Source organism: Perognathus longimembris, chromosome 13 (genome assembly GCF_023159225.1).
Source record: "Perognathus longimembris pacificus isolate PPM17 chromosome 13, ASM2315922v1, whole genome shotgun sequence".
Classification (NCBI taxonomy): Eukaryota; Metazoa; Chordata; class Mammalia; order Rodentia; family Heteromyidae; genus Perognathus; species Perognathus longimembris.
In genome coordinates, this window is record NC_063173.1 from 60,016,996 (window position 1) to 60,036,870 (window position 19,875).

The 19,875-nt window shown below is 42.6% G+C and overlaps 1 protein-coding gene across 8 annotated transcripts in view; it reads right to left on the reverse strand.

The window, feature by feature from the left end:
• Nucleotides 1–19,875, reverse strand: part of Kmt5b (lysine methyltransferase 5B) — a 68,566-nt gene that overhangs the window by 8,422 nt on the left and 40,269 nt on the right. For 7 of the 8 annotated variants that reach the window (XM_048359669.1, XM_048359674.1, XM_048359670.1 and 4 more), the window contains 7 exons: nucleotides 12,673–12,741; nucleotides 6,655–6,820; nucleotides 6,197–6,306; nucleotides 3,041–3,207; nucleotides 2,805–2,824; nucleotides 2,583–2,719; nucleotides 467–663 (listed from right to left, as the gene is read on the reverse strand). In XM_048359669.1, the coding sequence (XP_048215626.1) occupies nucleotides 467–663; nucleotides 2,583–2,719; nucleotides 2,805–2,824; nucleotides 3,041–3,207; nucleotides 6,197–6,306; nucleotides 6,655–6,820; nucleotides 12,673–12,741 (866 nt within the window). Of the gene's footprint in view, nucleotides 1–466; nucleotides 664–2,582; nucleotides 2,720–2,804; nucleotides 2,870–3,040; nucleotides 3,208–6,196; nucleotides 6,307–6,654; nucleotides 6,821–12,672; nucleotides 12,742–19,875 lie in introns of those variants that run through there. The other variant, XM_048359677.1, reaches the window with a different exon arrangement.

Here is a 19,875-nt window from a genome sequence, read left to right on the forward strand (position 1 = left end):
CTTTTGCTACTTTCTGAAGTGGTTAATAGCACATTCCATAGTGACCACATCCGGACACTGCAAGAGCAATTCTGACCTAGTCATTGGTGGTTTGAGGAGTAACAGGTGAGAGCCTGGCAGCCAGAAGCGACACACGCCACGTCTGTCATCTATTCCTATGAGATGGGCTGTATGCTGGATACACTGGGCCTGATAACCCTCCCAGGGCCTCATCTCCTTGCAGGCCTAACACATGAAGATCCAGGAACACATGATGGAGGCACTGGACCTGGGAGGGGACAGGAACTGCAGTGCGTACTCAAACCATTCTAGAACCTTGCAGGCTTCCAACGCTTGTGAGTCCTAGGTGATTCTTGCTTAGAAGTTCAAAGCTACAGAAGCATGCTTTAGAAAGCAAATTGTGTGGAAAAACAAAAAACAAAAACAAACTTTTAAAGAAGTTATCTTATCAGATTCCCTTACTTACTTGCATGGTTTTTTTCCTGAGTGGTATCTGCATCAGTGTTAGAGCTGACAGACTGACTGTCTGAGTTTTTGCTGCTGTCACCTAACTTTTTAAGCCTATTTAAGCGTTTATCTGTCTCTCTGAGTCCGTATTTGCTATTGATAACAGGCGCAGGCGCAGGCAGTCCTACTCGGGATTTAAAAGCACCAGTTCCCCGTCTGAAAGGAAAAACAGCACTGGTTAGACAGAGTACTCTTACTTTCAAGAAGCTTTGCTGGGAGATTTGGCCACGCGAGGTAAAGGCACATGGACCTGCTAAAGCCTGCACCACTGCTGGAACACAGGCAGGTCCACTGTTTCTGGTAAAGTTAAATATTAAAAAGGCAGGCAGGTGACAAACACTTGCAATCACAGCTACTCAACAAAAGGGCTGGTTCAAACAGTAAAGCAAGTGTAGGTTCTGGGTTCAATCAGATAAAAAAACAAAACAATGGGAGGTTGGAGGAGAACAAGGAAAGGGTGACATCATCAAGATGCATTGTACTTATAAAATGATTTGTTGAATTGTAACTCCTATTTACAACTATTTAAAGAAATAAAAATATGATTAAAAAACAAACCAAAATCACCTCAGCTCTATACTTCAATAGGAAACAAATGGTTAGGTCTATTGCCATTCAACTGTTAATTTGCCCAGGAGAAACCACAGGATCTTCATATGTATTAGAAGTCTGTAATTCTTCATTTACATTGCTGTTTCTTTTCAGACAAAGAAAATCTACCATTTTCCTCAAGATCGAATCTGCTTATCATATCACTGCATATGCACTGGAAACTACTCATCTGCACAGAATGAACACCTTACAACATTTTTGCATTCTCCTTCTTGAGGAGGACTGAAACTTGCAGCTTTAGCTTTCTATATTGCCATCACAAACATGGCTGTTAAACTGTTCTTGAAACCAAGTCCTTACTACCGGGTGCTTTTCCTTCTGCAGGGCGGGACTGCCAGGGAGAGGACGTGCTCAGTTTGAATAGCGACTTCCATATGGCCACACTAACTCACAGCACTGATTGGTGCCCGCCCGCCTGTTCTCCACACTCGCACCAGCAGACAGTCAACCGTGAGGCTTCACTCTTCCCAACTTGGTGAGAGGAAAGGAAGGAATCTTTTTTTTGGTCAGTCATGGGGCTTGAACTCTGGGCCTGGGTGCTGTCCCTAAGCTCTACCACTTGAGCGACAGCACCAAGGAGGGAATCTTAACTTCACTGTCTGTAGCCTGTTTCTGTGAAGCATCTCCCCTTCTTTCCCATTTCTTCTCTCTGCCTTTATCTCTCCCTGGAGTTTGTGGGAACTTTCTGGCAGTCTCACAGGGAAGCTGATGAGGACTGGCCATGGCCAGATGAGTGAAGTTCCCAGGACAGTGTGAGGTGCCCCAAATGTGCTCCCTTAAGCAAGTTCCTGTCCTGTGCAGTCTGCACTGCCACGCAAGAGCAGCCTTCACAGTGTCCGCCTGGCTCGGCGGTGCCTCATCTCTGGGGGGCGCTTGCTTGCAGCAGCAATACAAGTTGTGGTGTGAACTGGATCTGCCAGCCAGCACAGACGTGGGCAATTTTAGGAAGGATGCAAAACCCTTTTTAAACCAACTGGTCCTGGGAGCCATGGCAGGGCTTTGCATATGGCTCAGCAACTGTTCTACACTGACTGAGCCACATTCCCAATCCAGGACCCAGAATCCTGATGGGTCACAAAGAGCTTCCTCTCTGAGTAGCCCGAGAAGAACTCAGGAATGCAGGACAATGTCAGGGTTTTATACAGCTGCCAGTGGGGAGCTAAACTTGCCACTCTGGGGCGGCTGTGTGCGTGTGCGTGCGTGCGTGTGTGTGTGTGTGTGTGTGTGTGTGCGCTGTTACTTCTTCCCTTTAGCACTTTGTATTCTTGACAGCTGGCAATGCAAGGGCTTCAAGGGAGAGGTGGGGGCCCCTAAGAGCTGCACGAGACTTGACTCTACACATGGCACAGGGCGCTAGACCACAGAACATAAAATCTGTACTTAAATCAACAAGATAATTGAGTTCATACCCACTACTAACATGTAATTTCGAGATTGCTTAAGCAAAAATCTTGATAGTATACCTTTCACAAGTGTAACATTCGCAGAACTCATTATTTTCTCCAAAAAACCCATCTCCATAATAACAGGAAATTTCTTCTCCAGGTTCAATATCTCTTAGGGCTTTCACACATGCTGTATCTCGACCAGTTGACACAAACTGAAATAAAAGGAGCTCATTGAGAATCTCATACCTGAGGCAGAATCAAAATATTTGAGGGTTTTCAAAAGGTTTTATTGCTTACCTTACAGTTAGGTCTGCAATCTGAAAAATGTCCAAAAGAGAAAGTCAATTAACTGCTGATAAGATCTGAAACACGAACAGTTACAGAAATCTGAAAAGGCTTTCCAGACAATTTCACAATTTCCAACAGAACTGTCGGCCCTTGGTTGAAGTGGACTCCGTAAAGGGGACTGGCCTCTCCCTAACCGCGGCCGGCCTCCCCAGCACCAGCGCTGACGCCTGGGAAACGCAGCTTACCATGGTTTATAAACGCGGCAGGGCCGAGCCACAGTTGAGCGCAGTTCTTCCTTGTGGAATACATGACACTGAAGTCGTTCTCTCCGTGTCTAAGTAGCATGTTTTCTTCAATTTCTGAAAGTTCCGCAATACAACCCACCAGTAATTCTATTTTGTCATTTCGTTTCCTATTTAAAATATGTGATAAAAATTACTAGTAATTATAAACCGTAAGGCTTCTTCTAATAAAATAAGCCTGCCCAGTAAGTATCAGAAACTGTGCCTATTTTACCTGCCTCACTCGGGACGCCACCTGGGTATCCTCTTTTCCTCCTTGGACCCCCACAGCCTGGTACCATGGTTACTTATTGTCTACCTGTCCCTATGAGAGAATGGGAGCTCTTCCAGAACAAGGACCAGGCACCCACGTGTCTGAGTGTCCTGCAGCACCTAGAGCAGTGCTTCCTGGGTGCAAAGTGCATGCAGACTTGCTGGGCCTGGATGAAGCAGACAGGGACCAACGGCAGGAAAGCATCACAAGGACCCCAAGTTGGGGAGCCACCAGCTAGAGCGCACTGCTCACGAGGAGTGTTACACAAGCTCAAGCTTTCATGTGGCCATATTAAGAAAGAGACAAGAGATAAAATTAGTACTTTTTTTTTTGGGCATGTGTGTGTGCTAGTACTGGGGCTTGAATGCAGGGCCTACTTCTCTTAGTTGGCTTTTTTTGCTCTCAGTTGGCACTCTACCACTTGAGTCACGGTTCCACTTTCGGCTTTTTGCTAGTTAACTTGTGGTCAAGTCTCATGGACTTTTCTGCCCAGATTAGCTTTGAACTACTATCCTCAGATCCATAGCTTCTGGAGTAGCTAGGATCACAAGTATGAACTATTGGTACCTAGCTTGACTTTTTTTTTTTTTCTGCCAGTCCTGGGACTTGGACTCAGGGCCTGAGCACTGTCCCTGGCTTCTTTTTGCTCAAGGCTAGCACTCTACCACTTGAGCCATAGCGCCACTTCTGGCCATTTTCTATATATGTGGTGCTGGGGAATCGAACCCAGGGCTTCATGTATATGAGGCGAGCACTCTTGCCACTAGGCCATATCCCCAGCTTAAGATTATTTTTTTATAATCTATTTTAACTTAACATATCCACACTACTACTTCAGTATGAAATCAATATAAGCTATCAATGATAAAATGTAACTGGAAACCTGGTGTCTGCAATACAGAACCTTGCTACTGCACAGTGATTTCACTGCAAGGACTCAAGGTCACTGGTGGCCGGTGTACTGCACAGCGGTGTGCCGCACAGAGGGCACCGCACAGTGCAGCTCTAGCTCCCTATCCATCCGCTGCAGGGTCTGCACTATCCCAACAAACCACAGTCATGGACACATACCTCCCCCAGGGACCTGGCAGTAATGCTGTTTTGCTCACTCCAATTTTAGATACCTGATCAAAAAGGTTGCTACAGGAACTATTCAAAAGCTGTGAGTGCAGCAGAGGATCACAAGAGCCCAATAGCTATGCCCTTATGAACACATAAGATGATGCTAAGTGAAATGAACTCCATGTTATGGAAACGACTGTTCTATCACTGTTGTAATTACTTTCAACATCTCATGTGAAACCATAGCTTCTATTGTTGATGATCCTTTTTGTTTTTTTTGACAAGAATGAGACTTTAATCAGTTTTAAGTGGAGTTTATAACACTAAGAGATGAAGGGTTGTTAACAAACACAATAACAAATAAACATCTGATTGATATGAGGCATTATCCTGTACACATATTTTTTGTGTCTCTTCAGTGCATAGCATTTACACACAGAGCCACTGCTGCATAGCACAAGAGTATTGATGATCCTCTTGTATCCCCTTCCTGCAGTTGTACCTGCACTATCACTGTATCTTATCTGAGTAGAATGGAAACTGTATACTGGTATTAGAACTAGGAAAGTGAGGGGCTGGGGATATGGCCTAGTGGCAAGAGTGCTTGCCTCGTATACTTGAAGCCCTGGGTTCGATTCCCCAGCACCACATATACAGAAAATGGCCAGAAGGGGCGCTGTGGCTCAAGTGGCAGAGTGCTAGCCTTGAGCAAAAAGAAGCCAGGGACAGTGCTCAGGCCCTGAGTCCAAGGCCCAGGACTGGCAAAAAAAAAAAAAAAGAACTAGGAAAGTGAAAGGGAATACCAAAATTGAGAGACACAGGATAAAAAGACAAAACGACTACAAAAGCAATACTTGCAAACCTGTTTGGTGTAAATGAACTGAACAACTCATGGGGAGAGAGGGAAAAGGGGAGGGGGGAAGGAAGAATGAGGGAGGAGGTAACAAACAGTACAAGAAATGTATCCAATGCCTAACGTATGAAACTGTAACCTCTCTATACATCAGTTTGAGGATGTATATAAATATATATATATATATATATGCAAAAAAAAAAAAAAAGCTGTGAGTGGCTGGGAATGTGGCCAGTGGTAGAGTGCTTGCCTCATATACATGAAGCCCTGGGTTCCAGCCCTGGGTTCGATTCCTCAGCACCACGTACACAGAAAAAGCCAGAAGGGGTGCTGTGGCTCAAGGGGTAGAGTGGTAGCCTTGAGCAGGAAGAAGCCAGGGACAGTGCTCAAGCCCTGAGTTCAAGTCCGAGGACTGGCAAAAAACAAAAAAAGCTCCGAGTACAGCTGCATATTCCTCTTGGGAGATAAGGTAGGGAACAGGCCCTTACAGAAAAGATACTGTTGGAATCTCTCTTTCATTTGTGGCTGATGTTAAATTCATTAGCAAGGTTTAAAGCTATGACCTATTTAAGATGGTATATGCATTCTTTTTAAAGGTAAGGTGCTTAAGCACCTAAAACTATAAACTCTTCACCTCCTAGCCTTTCCTCTAGGCTGGCAGGGGAATGACTAGAAGGCTAGACATCAATTCCGGAATCCCCAATCTTTTAGCAGCCTGTGCACTGTGTGGGCATCCAGTCTCAAACCTAGGGAGAATTAGAAGGATTCTGGCCTGAGATGGGACCTGACTTTCTCTACTGCATTCCACTCAGGCCAAGCAAAGCTCTACCAGCAACTTCAGGATTAATGCTGCCTTCCATCCTTAGCACTTCAAGGGCAATTTAGGAAGTCTTTAAATAAAATGATGAGTTTAAACTAGAATAATAATTACCACTCTTTTGTTGCAACTATTTTGGCTCCATTTTGTTCTGATGAATACCTATTACAAGGTAGTATTTCAAATCCACTGTCAGTTGCAAACATTCGCAAGTAAATAAATACCTAAAACAGGAAAAAAAAAAAAAGAAAATGACTGAATTGTTTATGCTGCTAGATTTGCTCAGAATTATAAAAGTGCATCATTAGCAACAGTATAAAAAGTTTACTGGCATTTCACACAGGAGTACCTAACAGACGGTCTACTTCACTCCTGGAAGACCAAGGTTCCTCTTGGAAAAATGACTTAAAGGGGCCGAGAATTATTCAAATGGCTTAGCACGAGCAGGGCACTGTGTTCTTTCCCTAGCACTATGAAGGGGGAGCAAACTAAATTTAACACTCATGCTTCGCTTTGCTGTGCAATCTCCTCCAAGTAGGAAAACAGCATCAATCTACTTAAGAAAAACTTACATGCTCCTTGAATAATTTCTCCTGCATTTTGTTCTTGTTGAGAAAATAGTGCCGAGCCCATTCCCCTGACGTCAAACATTTGAAGGCTTTCTCTAAGTGTTCATCTTTCTTAAAACGCTCAATTACTTCCTTTAGTTCTTCTTGCCTTCCCTTAATAGGCCGAAATCTAAAAGAAATCAACACAACAAATTTAATTATCTGCCCCAATTCTTGAGTTACCGCATTGCTCCACCTTAAGAGATCTTGAGAAAGAGCTAATACCCTAAAAACAGCCATGGTTAGTAATTAAAACAAAAGCAATCAATCAATGGTCTTGACAATGTTCAACTATTATAGTGATCACCTGGAAATGTAATTTCTTTCTTCAAACCATATTTTAATATTTGTACTTAATTGTATCTAATTTATTGCCATCTCATTAGTAGATGCGATAACAAATATTATCTGCTAAGGCTTGTTCTACTCATTTACTTTGGAAGGTACAAATGAAAGCTCTGAACTAGAACACATCTAGCTGAAAATAGAATGACAAGATGTTTATAATGTGCAGAGTGAAGCTGGGAGAGTGTGTGCTATGTACACAACTAGTAAGCTCCCAAGATAAATATTCTAACAACTCTTCAAATACACCTTCATGTTCTAACCCCCCACATCTTTGACAACTGCATTTAGGGAACAGGAAAGAACACAAAGAGTTACATTGGTGAAACTACCACCAGAGCAGAATTTCAGAAGGCTTCAGTTGTGAAAATCAGCCATAATAACTTTAGAATATGAATAGAAATGTGTGAACCATTAACAAAAATCACTGTCAAAGTAAGATATCGTGGGGCTGGGGATATGGCCTAGTGGCAAGAGTGCTTGCTTCGTATACTTGAGGCCCTGGGTTCAATTCCTCAGCACCACATATACAGAAAATGGCCAGAAGTGGTGCTGTGGCTCAAGTGGTAGAGTGCTAGCCTTGAGCAAAAAGAAGCCAGGGACAGTGCTCAGGCCCTGAGTCCAAGCCCCAGGACTGGCAAAAAAAAAAAAAAAAAAAAAAGTAAGGTATCGAGAGCCCTTCATTCTAAAGTTGTCTTCTCAATAAAGTGAGTCCTGAATAAAGCTATTCAGATCTTCATTTCAAAATTCTCCACATCAATTTCATTTGGCTAGTTTCCTCACCAAAAAAACTGCCAAAAAAAAAAGGATTATATATAGCTATTTAAATAAAATATACTAAGAAAATAATCTTAGAATTGATCAAGATGAATTGCATTCATAGACTGCTTTATTGAGTAACAACTCCTTTATACAACTACTTAACAATAATAAAACATTAGAGGCAGAGGGGGAAAATACTTGAACTATGGCTCTTTAATATTTAAAATTAGATAGTCATGAATTTGAAAATACTAAAGCTGAGATAAGATATACGAGGCAAGCACTCTTGCCACTAGGCCATATTCCCAGCCCCTGAGATAAGATATAGCACCAAGTCCTGCAAAGGAAATATTCAGCAGAATTCTTTCAGGATAAAGCTGTCACACTGTATCAATTGACATTTCAGTAAGATGTAAAGCCACATATTTCACCAAGGAGTCCTCATTAGGTGCCCTATGTGGAACAACTCAGGAAGTGCTATAGTGAGAAATACCAGAGGCAAAAGAGAAAGCTACTGCTCTGTAAAATAAACTATAACTGGGAAGAAAAGTATATAAATAGTTAAGCAAGGCATTGACATCGAATCCATATTCATCTGGTGAATCCTAAGTATGGAAAAGGTCGGGTGTACAATGGGAATGGAAAGAATGTGGTGTGGAAGAGACAGTGAGATGGGCAATAAAGGAAGTGTTTTCACTTTCAAAAGAAAAAGCACAATACTGCAGGCAAGAAAGGGAAGGTGCAGTGCAAAGAAACAGAAGCAGATGATCTTAAGAGTGGATTCAAACAGTTGAACAGGGCAAGATGTCTAGCAACAGTAAAGGCAAGTTTTAGAACTAGAGAAGGAAGAAATGAGGTTGAGACCAGGCATAATGCTGTTTCTTGGATGGTACTTCTCGGAGGACTTAAGATGTATAACCACAGTGATAACACCATGAACTTTCTCCAGACCTTAGCTTCATTAACTCTGGAGTCTCACAACTGTTATGAGCACATACATTCTCATAAATGCAAGGCCTTTCAACATGAACTCAGGTTGTCCCAATATGATGCTGGAGAGTTGTCACTAGAGTAATCTACACTTGCAGAATGGGCGAATAATCCAAATGTTTATATTAAATTACTCATATGGAGCTGTCATAACTGGCTTTTTCAAGGTAAGATCTGTAAACAGTTCTAGCGGTATAGGATTACTGCATATGAAGAACAAACAAGTGCTGAGAATACAAAGGTAGAGTGAGCTTGTTCAAAATGGTAGAATGATGACCTAGCAAGCACAAGGTCCGGGTTCCACCTCAGGGGAATGAGAGAGAGAAGGAACAGGGAAAAGACAGACAAGCCCAAACAAAAGCAGCTGTTAGCTAAAGCCTAACAGTTCAAGAAATACAAAATAAGAAATGGTGGCAAACGGAAGATCTATGATTTGATAGCAAGTAGGAAAGCAAAAGATCACTTTTTACCAAGTACAATAAATTATCCATAGTATGGAGTAGGAGTACAAACAATAGAAAGAGACAAACTATCTTTATAATACTCTCTGTGGAAGTGAGCAACAGTGACACTCTATTTAAAAATAACAGAGCTGACAGACTCAAGTTGTATAGCAAGTGCAAGACCATACAATCCTCAGTAATATCAGTCAGTCAATCAATCAATCAATCAAAACACTTCAAAGCTGCATGCCTGTGGCTCACATCTGTAATCCTACCTATTCAGGAGTTAGAGATGGGAGGATCGAGGTTCCAAGCCAGCCTGGGCACATAAATCCAAGAGACTCAGAAGTAGAAGTATGGCTCAAGTTGCAGTGTGACAACCTTCACCGAAAATAAAAGCTTAAGAGAGTACAAGGCCCCGAGTTCAAGCTTCAGTACCAACACTAATACATATATACCAAATAATAATAATAATAATAATAATAATAATAAAAAACTACAGCAAAGTAAGCTACAATCATTGAAAATGCTGGATATTTGGCTTTATGCGTATTCTTTGCTCTTTAAAAAAAAAACATGCTCCTACCTACCTAAAATGTCTTTCCAGTGCTCTTAGTTTTGTTTATTCTTTTTTCTTTCTTTCTTTGTGGTGGTACAAGAACTTAAACTTAGGCTTTACACTTTCTGCCAGCTTTTTCAGTCATGGATGGTGCTCTACCACTCTAGCCCACTCTAGCCACACCTCCAGTTATGGCTTTTTTTCTAATTCAAGATAAGAACCTCTTGGATTTGTCTGCTCTCATGACTTTCCTGCCTGGGCTGGCTTCAAACCACAATCCAGATCTTAGCTTTCTGAGTAGCTAGGATTATAGGCAATAGACATTGGTGCCCTGATCTATTTAAATTTTTACGACTTAGGCCAGAATAGTATAGCTCAGTAGTAAAGCAGCTGTCTAGAACATAAGGCCATGAATCAAACCCTAAATCTGCAACAACAACAAAAAAGTCCCAGAAGTTTTACAAGTTACTGTGTCACAGTTGGCTGCTGTTAGGTGTGAAATGGTAGTGAGGAAAAGGAAGAAGAAAATGGTTATGGTACAGTCAGACAGAAGATGACATGGCTTTCAAAATTCTGTAGGTTCATATACCACATCACTTGGCCAACAACACAAGTCAAATCCCATTTTAACAACTGCCGTGAAAAACAAAAAAATATTCACCAACATAAAACTTACAGTTATTGCCAGGTTCTGGTAGCTCACCTCTGTAGTCCTAGCTATTTAGGAGGCTGAGGTCTGAGGATCATAGTTCAAGCCAGCCCTGGATAGCAGTCTGTGAGACTTTTTTTTTGGTTAGTCATGGGGTTTAAAGTCAAGGCCTGGACACTGTCCCTGAGCTTTTTCACTCAAGGCTAGCACTCTACGACTTGAGCAACAGAGCCACTTCTGGTTTTCTGGTGGATAATTCAAGCTAAGAGTCTCATGGACTCTGCTGCCTGGTCTGGCTTTGAACTGTGATCCTCAGGTCTCAGCCACCTGAATAGCTAGGATTACAGGGGTGAATCATCAACATCTGGCCCATGAGACTCTTATCTCCAGTTAACTACCAGAAAACTGGAAGTAGACCTGTAAGTCAAAGTGGTAGAGTGCTAGCCTTGAGCAGTGAAAGAGCTCAGGAACAGTGCCTAGACTCTTAGTTCAAGCCCCACGACTGATTTAAAAAAAAAAACAAACAACATTTATTAGGGCCAGCGAAAAAGCCATTGAGGACTTTAGAAAAATGTATTTGATAATGGAACAGAAAAAAAAAACACCTCTTCTCAACCAATATGGCTACAAATCTCCATACAAATTGCATATTCTTATGATGTACTACTTAAAAGCTACAAAAAATGTGAGATTATCTTATTTGCTTATCTCTAAATGGGGAAAATGGGTCCCAAAAGACTAGGTGGTTGCCCAAGGATTCAGGGCCAATGAATGGAAGAGGCAGGCTTTTCTTGTTCTGCTCCATCAGTGGACTAGGAGAGCCCTCTTGTGTTGCTTCATGGTTAATCCTGGTAAAGAAAAGGCTCTGACTTAGGCTTGCTATAGAGTATCATCAGGTCAGCACCCTGCAAAGAACAGGGCTGGCTTGCATACTGATACTACAGTAGAAAGGATGGATAAAATATGTACTTTTAAACTGTATATTAGGGCATAAAGTGGCAGAGGAAGCAAGAGAAAAATACTTCTCATTTCTTGATCAACAGACTTGTTCGTCCCAGTTTCTGTTGTTATTGTTGGTTGAGGGGCTTGAAATAAGTGAGGCCCTGGGTACTGCTGCTGAGCTTTTGTGCTTGAGCTTTTAGCGCTTCACCACTTTAAGTCATAGCTCTACTTGTGGTTTTCTGGTGATTAACTGGAGAAAGGAGTCACATAAGACTTTCATGCCTGAGTTAGCTTTGAACCACAACCCTCAGATCTCAACCTCCTAAGTAGCTAGGATTACAGGCCTGAGCAACTAGCACCTGGCTACCACCCTCTCTTAATACATGATTTATTTGGGCTGGGGATATGGCCCAGTGGCAAGAGTGCTTGCCTTGTATACATGAGGCCCTGGGTTCGATTCCCCAGCACCACATATGTAGAAAATGGCCAGAAGTGGCGCTGTGGCTCAAGTGGCAGAGTGCTAGCCTTGAGCAAAAAGAAGCCAGCGACAGTGCTCAGGCCCTGAGTCCAAGCCCCAGGACTGGCCAAAAAAACCAACAACAAAAAAACCAAAAACCCATGATTTATTTCTCCTTCTTAGATCTCTGGGACCAATGGCTGGTATAATAAATAGAACAGTATGTAATTCACAATCAGCTACTAATAAAAAGGACAGAGAAGAGAAATTATGAAATCACACTCCCACATACCTGTTCCCCACTCTCTCCTAACCCAAAAGACTACTGTAGCATGTACAACCAAGAATGGACAGGAGGAGCAGGGGTGAGGGGGGGAAGGTTCGAAAGGGAAGAGAAAGAAATGCTCAAATATTTAATAGGCAAAGCAAGTCACAAGGGGACATAGTGAATACATTTCCCTCTAAAGAAAGTTCCCATACAAATTGACTGTTTGTAGCCAGGTGGGAGAAGGCCACAGAATCACAGCTGCAGAAGATTCCTTCTGGACCTGAAAACAAGAGCCAAAGCCTACCTGGCTAATCCTGCCACCACTGCTTGGCTAACCAGGGACAGACAGTCCTCACCTTTGGCCAACGATTTCTTAAAATTACCACTATAGAATCCAAGTTTTTTTTTCCTTTTTCTTTTTCCAAAATGTAAAACTTTAAAAAAGGTTTGCTAAATGTTCTAAATTTGTGTTTGTGCAAGCACCTCAAATGACTTTACATTAGCACACATTGCATAGACTGGAACGGGTTAGTCGGTATCTCACAGTTGGTAAGGCATTCAACCTACCTCACAGGGTTGCTGTGGGAAAGACCGTCAGACTTTGAAAAATGCCTTGAGCTCCTCGAAGGAAAGGCGCTACATAAATAAAAGAACAATAAAAAACCATTTGTACAATTTGTATTTGTAGTTTAAATAAACTTAATATTTGCTATAGCAGAAATCCTTAAGATGATATTTAAGAACTTCATGAAGCCCTGGGTAGGTTTATTAGCAGGTAATACTGCCAGGTCTTCCCATATAGCACAACCTTACCATTGATTAAGTAAAATGGAAATGAGTTACAGTTGCTGAGGGATGAATAAGGGCTGTAAGCTCATATTCAAGTTAGAAAAGTTAAGTTCCAAAGGAAAGTCCCCTGAGACAAGTCTTGTGCTTTATAATGCCATTGCCTCAGCCTATTGCAGGCCCAAGTCTCCTTCACTTAGATACTGTAAAGTACCAGCGCACTCTGCCTATACAAGGGGCATTACTGAACCCTCCAATGTCATCTTTAAAAACCCTGCCCCCAGGGCTGGGAATATGGCCTAGTGGTAAAGTGCATGTCTTGTATACATGAAGCCCTGGGTTCGATTCCTCAGTACCACATATATAGAAAAAACCAGAAGTGGCGCTGTGGCTCTAGTGGTAGAGTGCTAGCTTTGAGCAAAAAGAAGCCAGGGACAGTGCTCAGGCCCTGAGTTCAAGGCCCAGGACTGGCCAAAAAAAACAAACAAAACCTGCCCCAGCTCCCTGTTGAAACTCAGAGCTATTATTAACAACTCTATTCAAGAATTTAAGTTTCATAATTGACAAGCCAATTAAATTTGAATTATCCCCAATAAATCAAAATTAGCATTTTTTCTATACTAAGTACTTATGCTTAATTGGTAAATATAGAAATAGATGAAATGTAAGCATTCAACGCCAGGAGCAGTGGTACATGCCTGTAATCCAGAATTCAGGAGGCTGAGGCAGGAAGATTGAGAATTCCAGGCCAGTCTAGGCTACATAGGGAGACTCTGTTTCAAAAGCCCTCCCCAAGCTGAAAAAAAACAGTTGTCAAGATAGAGCCAGTTTTGGAAATTCTCAAATCACTAAATATAATTTTTTTTTTTTTTTGGCCAGTCCTGGGCCTTGGACTCAGGGCCTGAGCACTGTCCCTGGCTTCTTCCCGCTCAAGGCTAGCACTCTGCCACTTGAGCCACAGCGCCGCTTCTGGCCGTTTTCTGTATATGTGGTGCTGGGGAATCGAACCTAGGGCCTCGTGTATCCGAGGCAGGCACTCTTGCCACTAGGCTATATCCCCAGCCCTTTTTTTTCTTTTTTGATTAGTCATGAAGCTTGAACTCAGAGCCTGGGTACTATCCCTGAATGTTTTTTCTCAAGGCTAGAACTCTACTAACTTGAGTCACAACTCTACTTCCAGTTTTGTGGTGATTAAATGGAGATTAGAGTTTCATAGACTGTCCTGCCTAGGCTGGCTTTGAATTGCGATCCTCAGATTGCAGCCTCCTGAGTAGCTAGGATTACAGGTATAAGCCTCCAGTGCCTGGCTTAAACTTTACTATTTTTAAACACTATTCATAAAGGTAAGCTGAAAGAAGTAGAAGGGAGGCAAAAGGGCATAAAAGAGAAATTTTAAAATGTCCACCAACTTATAAATGTATTAGCCTGAACAAAGACTTATACAATTAACAGTAGTACACAGAATTAAAATCCAGATTCATTACTTTCCCATCACTTCTTTTACATCCCAAAGATGGAGAGGTCCATAAAATGATAACTTAGGAGATTTTTATAAACTTTTCCAATAAAGCACTGTTGGTTTTCCTTATTTTCTATAAAATAGTATCTTGAAAAATGATTTAAGTCAATATTCTGGTGAATTCTTGCTCAAAAGACAAAGAGCTAAAAATGAGAGTTTTATCTTCAAATAAGTGCACTAAGACAAAATGAAAACATACTGTATACTTCCCTAAGTTGATTAGCTTTATTAATATGAATTTCAACAGAGGGAGAAAGATGGCGCCGAGACAATAGGGAGGCACCCCGACTCGCACCAACTGAATAGCGAGCTGGGAACTCCAACACCCAACACTCCACCAAGAACCCAGCAAAACCAGCATCCAGAAGCAGTGGAGAAACGCAGGAAAACAAAAAGGAGCAAAAAAGAAGAACCGAAAACCTACACGGAGCCGGAGATTAATCGGGGCACCCTCCCCCCACCAGCCGGCCCTGGCCCAAACAGGGTCAGGCTGGGAAAGGGAAACCCGGCGATCGGCAGACAGGTTGCCAGGAGCGCAGAATCCATATAGCGGGAGACCCCACGGACACAAAGCAGGGTGCGGACCAAGACACACCCAGCAGCGACGAGAAGTTCGGGTCCACACCGGATTCGGACAAGGGAACCCAGCGCGGCAGAAAGAGGGAACGGGGGAGCCACCACGACACTTCGCCAACCCCTGAAGGGCCAACGGCGGTGCGGGACACGCACACAAAGCAGCAAAAGTGAGTCCCCCATAATCCCTTCCCCCAACGGGAGACCCAAGCCCGACAAAGACGATATATCTCCCTCCCTCCCCCTCCCCACTCCCGTGGGAACAAAGATTCCCCAAATCAGGCGGGAAGCTCCCAGCAGGCACTGGGAAGCCAGTCTAGCAGGGGAAGGGCGGAACAGCCCCAAGCCCCCAAAGGTTCCTGAACTGGCAGAACCGGCCCCGTCCCCTTCCCAACAGGGGCCAGGGACGGCCGGCAGGGCAAGCCCCACCCGAGGCGCCTAGACCTTGCGGACTCTTACAACTAAAATCACAGGCGCTGGTGGGCAATACCAGCCCAGCAGGGTCACCTGAGCCTGATCTCGTTCCCCCTCCTCGAAGCGGAGGCGAGGTCTGAGGGTGCCAAGCCACACCCGGACAGTCGATCCCACTGGGCCCCACACATACTGCTTCCCCCCCCCAACGGACTCGCGGGAGGGCGCAAGCACAACCCAACAACCCAGGGCTCGCTCTGGGAGGCAGACCCCACTTAAGTGCCTGTTGTAGGGGACTCACAGTGCACAGGAGGGCGGGGCCCCGGCGAAAGCGCCCGCTCTGATAGGCGTGCCCTGCACTGGTGGGCGGGGCCACAGCGACAGCACCTGCTGACGCAGACACGCCTACACAGAAGGGAGGGAAGAACTACACAGACTTCCAGATGCGCAAATCACAAAGAAACATAACTCAGTTCATCAAAGGACAAGCCAACTCGCCAGCTCCAAAAAGCAGCACGACTGGAGAGGAGATGGAGAATAAAAAAGCAAATGAGGACATGTTAACAGGAATGATCGAAACCGTCAGAAATGAAATCAGAAAACAATTCCAGGAGTTTAGAGCGGAAATCTGGAAGGACACCCAGGAAGCCAAGAAAGAAATGGAAGCAAAACTGGATACAATGCAAGCCTCGTTTAAAGAAATGGAAGCAAAAATGGATACAATGCAAGCCGCCTTTAAAGAAAATCTCCACACCCTGAGAATTGAAATGCATGAAAAAATAGATTTAAAATACAACTCTTTAAAGGAAGAAATTTCCACGATCAGAGCTGATATGACAACCATGAATAGCTCTCTGACATCCATAAACTCCGCAATTGAAACCATAACACAAAGAGTGGACCATATGGAATCCAGAATCTCTCGCCTGGACGATGAAGCAGCTGACAACAACCAGAAAATGACCACACTCCAAGAAAAGGTGAAGCTTCAGGGAAGATTACTCCAGGAACTAATGGACAAAGACAAGAGATATAATCTGCGTATAATTGGAATAGAAGAAGGAGCCGAATATCAGAGCAGAGGGCTTAATCATGTTCTCAATAAAGTTATTGCAGAAAACTTCCCCAATCTCACAGGGGACCCCATCCAGGTAACCGAAGCCTATAGGACACCTGGCAGGCCAGACCCCAGGAAAACCACCCCAAGGCACATAATATTCAAGACTACAGACCTCAAGATTAAAGAGCAAATTCTGAATTCAGCCAAAGCGAAGAAGGAAACTTTTTTCAATGGGAAGAGGATTCGAATAACATCCGACTTATCCACACAAACTTACCAAGCTCGAAGTGAGTGGAAGAACACCATCCAAGTACTTCAGAATAACAATTTACAACCTCGGATCAAATATCCAGCGAAACTGGAGTTCACATTCGAAGGGAGAACCAGATCTTTCCACACCAAAGAGGAGCTAAAGGAGTATGTGAATAAAAAACCAGCCCTACAGCGAATATTAAGAGGGGAAGCCCACCCAACAGAGATCGTAAAAGACACACAGACAGATTCAGAAAGAAACTTCAATAGCCAAAGTCCAGCAGAAACACAAGCTCACTAAAGACAAGAAGAAAAAAAAAAAAAAACAACAGGAAAAAACAGCCCAACAAGAAAATGGAAGAAAAAACACCCTTATCCTTGATCTCTTTAAATATAAATGGCTTAAACTCCCCGATCAAGAGGAGCAGACTGGCAGAATGGATCCGCAAGCAAAAAGTTGACATCTGTTGTCTACAAGAGACCCACCTTACAGCAAGGGACAAAAACAGGCTTCGAATGAAAGGATGGAGCAAGATCTACCAAGCAAATGCACCCACCAAAACGGCAGGTGTAGCCATCCTGATCTCAGACAAGCTGGATTTCTCTTTAAAGTCCACTCAAAAAGACAAAGAAGGACACTACATATTGATACAAGGAAAAATCCAGAATCAAGACATCACGGTGATAAATGTATACTCACCGAACAAAAGAGGCCCGACATATGTCAAGCAAATTCTCACAGAATTACAGAGCAAGATAGATGCAAACACAATCATAGTGGGTGACTTTAATACTCCTCTCTCTCCAAGAGACAGATCCAACACCCAGAGGATTAGTAAGGGAGCTGAGGACCTAAATAACACCATTGCCCAAATGGATCTAACAGACCTATATAGAACCTTCCACCCTACAGAGACCCAATACACCTTCTTTTCAGCAGCCCATGGATCATATTCCAAAATAGACCACGTCATAGCCCACACAAAGAACCTCAGCAAATACAAAAGAATTGACATCATCCCATGTATTATATCTGATCACAGTGGATTAAAGGTAACCCTCAACAACAAAGGATACCACAGAGCCTATACACACTCTTGGAGGCTAAACCCCACGCTGCTATCCAACACTTGGGCCACAGATCAAATTAAAGATGAAATCAACGAATTCATAAGCCACAATGACAAAGAAAACACATCACAAAGAAACCTATGGGACACAGCTAAGGCAGTACTGAGGGGCAAGATCATTGCACTCAGTACCCACATTAAAAGAATGGAAGCAGAGCAGGTGAATACCCTCACGATGAAACTAAAACAACTGGAGAAACAAGAAATGACAGAATCTAAAACGACTAGGAGGGGAGAGATTACAAAGATTAAAGAAGAGATAAATCTGATTGAAAATAGAAAGACCATTCAACAAATAAATAAGACTAAAAGCTGGTTCTTTGAGAAAATAAACAAAATTGACAGACCCCTTGCAAGACTCACAAAAAAAAGAAGAGAAGAGACTCATATACGTAAAATCAGGGACTCCACAGGAAAAATTACAACAAATACACACGATATTCAAACAATCATAAGGAGCTATTTCCAAAACCTCTACTCAACAAAAAACAATAATTTTACAGAAATGGATCAATTCTTAGAGAAGTACAAACTGCCCAAACTGAACCAAGAAGAAATAAATCAACTAAATAAACCAATAACTTACGGTGAGATACAGGAGGTAATCAAGAACCTCCCTACTAAGAAAAGCCCAGGCCCAGATGGATTCACCAATGAATTCTACAAAACCTTTAGTGAGGAGCTAATTCCAATACTCCTCAAACTCTTCCGCGAAATAGAAACGGAGGGAAAAATCCCGAACTCATTCTACGAAGCTAATATCATACTCATCCCCAAACCAGGCAAAGATCCAACAAAAAAAGAGAACTACAGACCAATATCACTAATGAACACAGATGCAAAGCTCCTCAATAAAATATTAGCTAACAGGATCCAGAAAGTGATCAAGAATATCATACATCATGACCAAGTAGGCTTCATCCCTCAGTCACAAGGATGGTTCAACATCCGTAAATCAATCAATGTAATTCACCACATAAACAGAACTAAAATCAAGAATCACATTGTTATCTCAGTCGATGCCCAAAAAGCCTTTGACAAAATACAACATCCATACCTATTGAAAGCTTTGGAGAGAACAGGAATAGATGGAACATTCCTCAAAACAATAAAAGCCATATACAACAGACCAACTGCTAATATCATATTAAATGGAGAGAAACTTAAATCATTCCCCCTAAACACAGGAACAAGACAAGGATGCCCACTCTCCCCACTTCTGTTCAACATAGTACTGGAATCCCTAGCCATAGCAATAAGGCAAGAGGAGGACATCAAAGGGATCCACATCGGCAAGGAAGAAATCAAGTTATCCCTATTCGCAGACGACATGATCTTATATCTCAAGGACCCAAAAAACTCAGTACCCAAACTCCTACATCTAATAAACCAATTTGGCAAAGTAGCAGGATACAAAATCAATCCACAAAAGTCAGCAGCTTTTCTGTACACCAGCAATAGACAAACAGAAAAGGAAATTATGGAAACGATTCCATTTACAGTAGCCAAAAAAAGAATAAAGTACCTAGGGATCAACTTAACCAAGGACGTGACGGACCTATTCAATGAAAACTACAAAAATCTAATAAGGGAAATCAAAGAAGACACAAGGAGATGGAAAGACCTCCCATGCTCATGGGTAGGCAGAATCAATATAGTGAAAATGGCCATACTGCCCAAATTGTTATACAAATTCAATGCAATACCTATCAAAATCCCAGCCACATTCTTCACTGAAATAGAGAAACCAATCCATAAGTTCATATGGAACAGCAAAAAACCTAGAATAGCCAAAGCAATTCTAGGCAAAAAACATAGTGCAGGAGGTATCACCATACCAGACTTCAAGCTCTACTACAAGGCCATCATAACAAAAACAGCATGGTATTGGTATAAAAACAGATCGGAAGACCAGTGGATTAGAATTGAAGACCCAGAAATAAAACCGCACTCTTACAGCCAACTGATATTCGACAAAGGAGCTAAAGACATACAATGGAATAAACATAGCCTCTTCAACTACTGGTGCTGGGAGAACT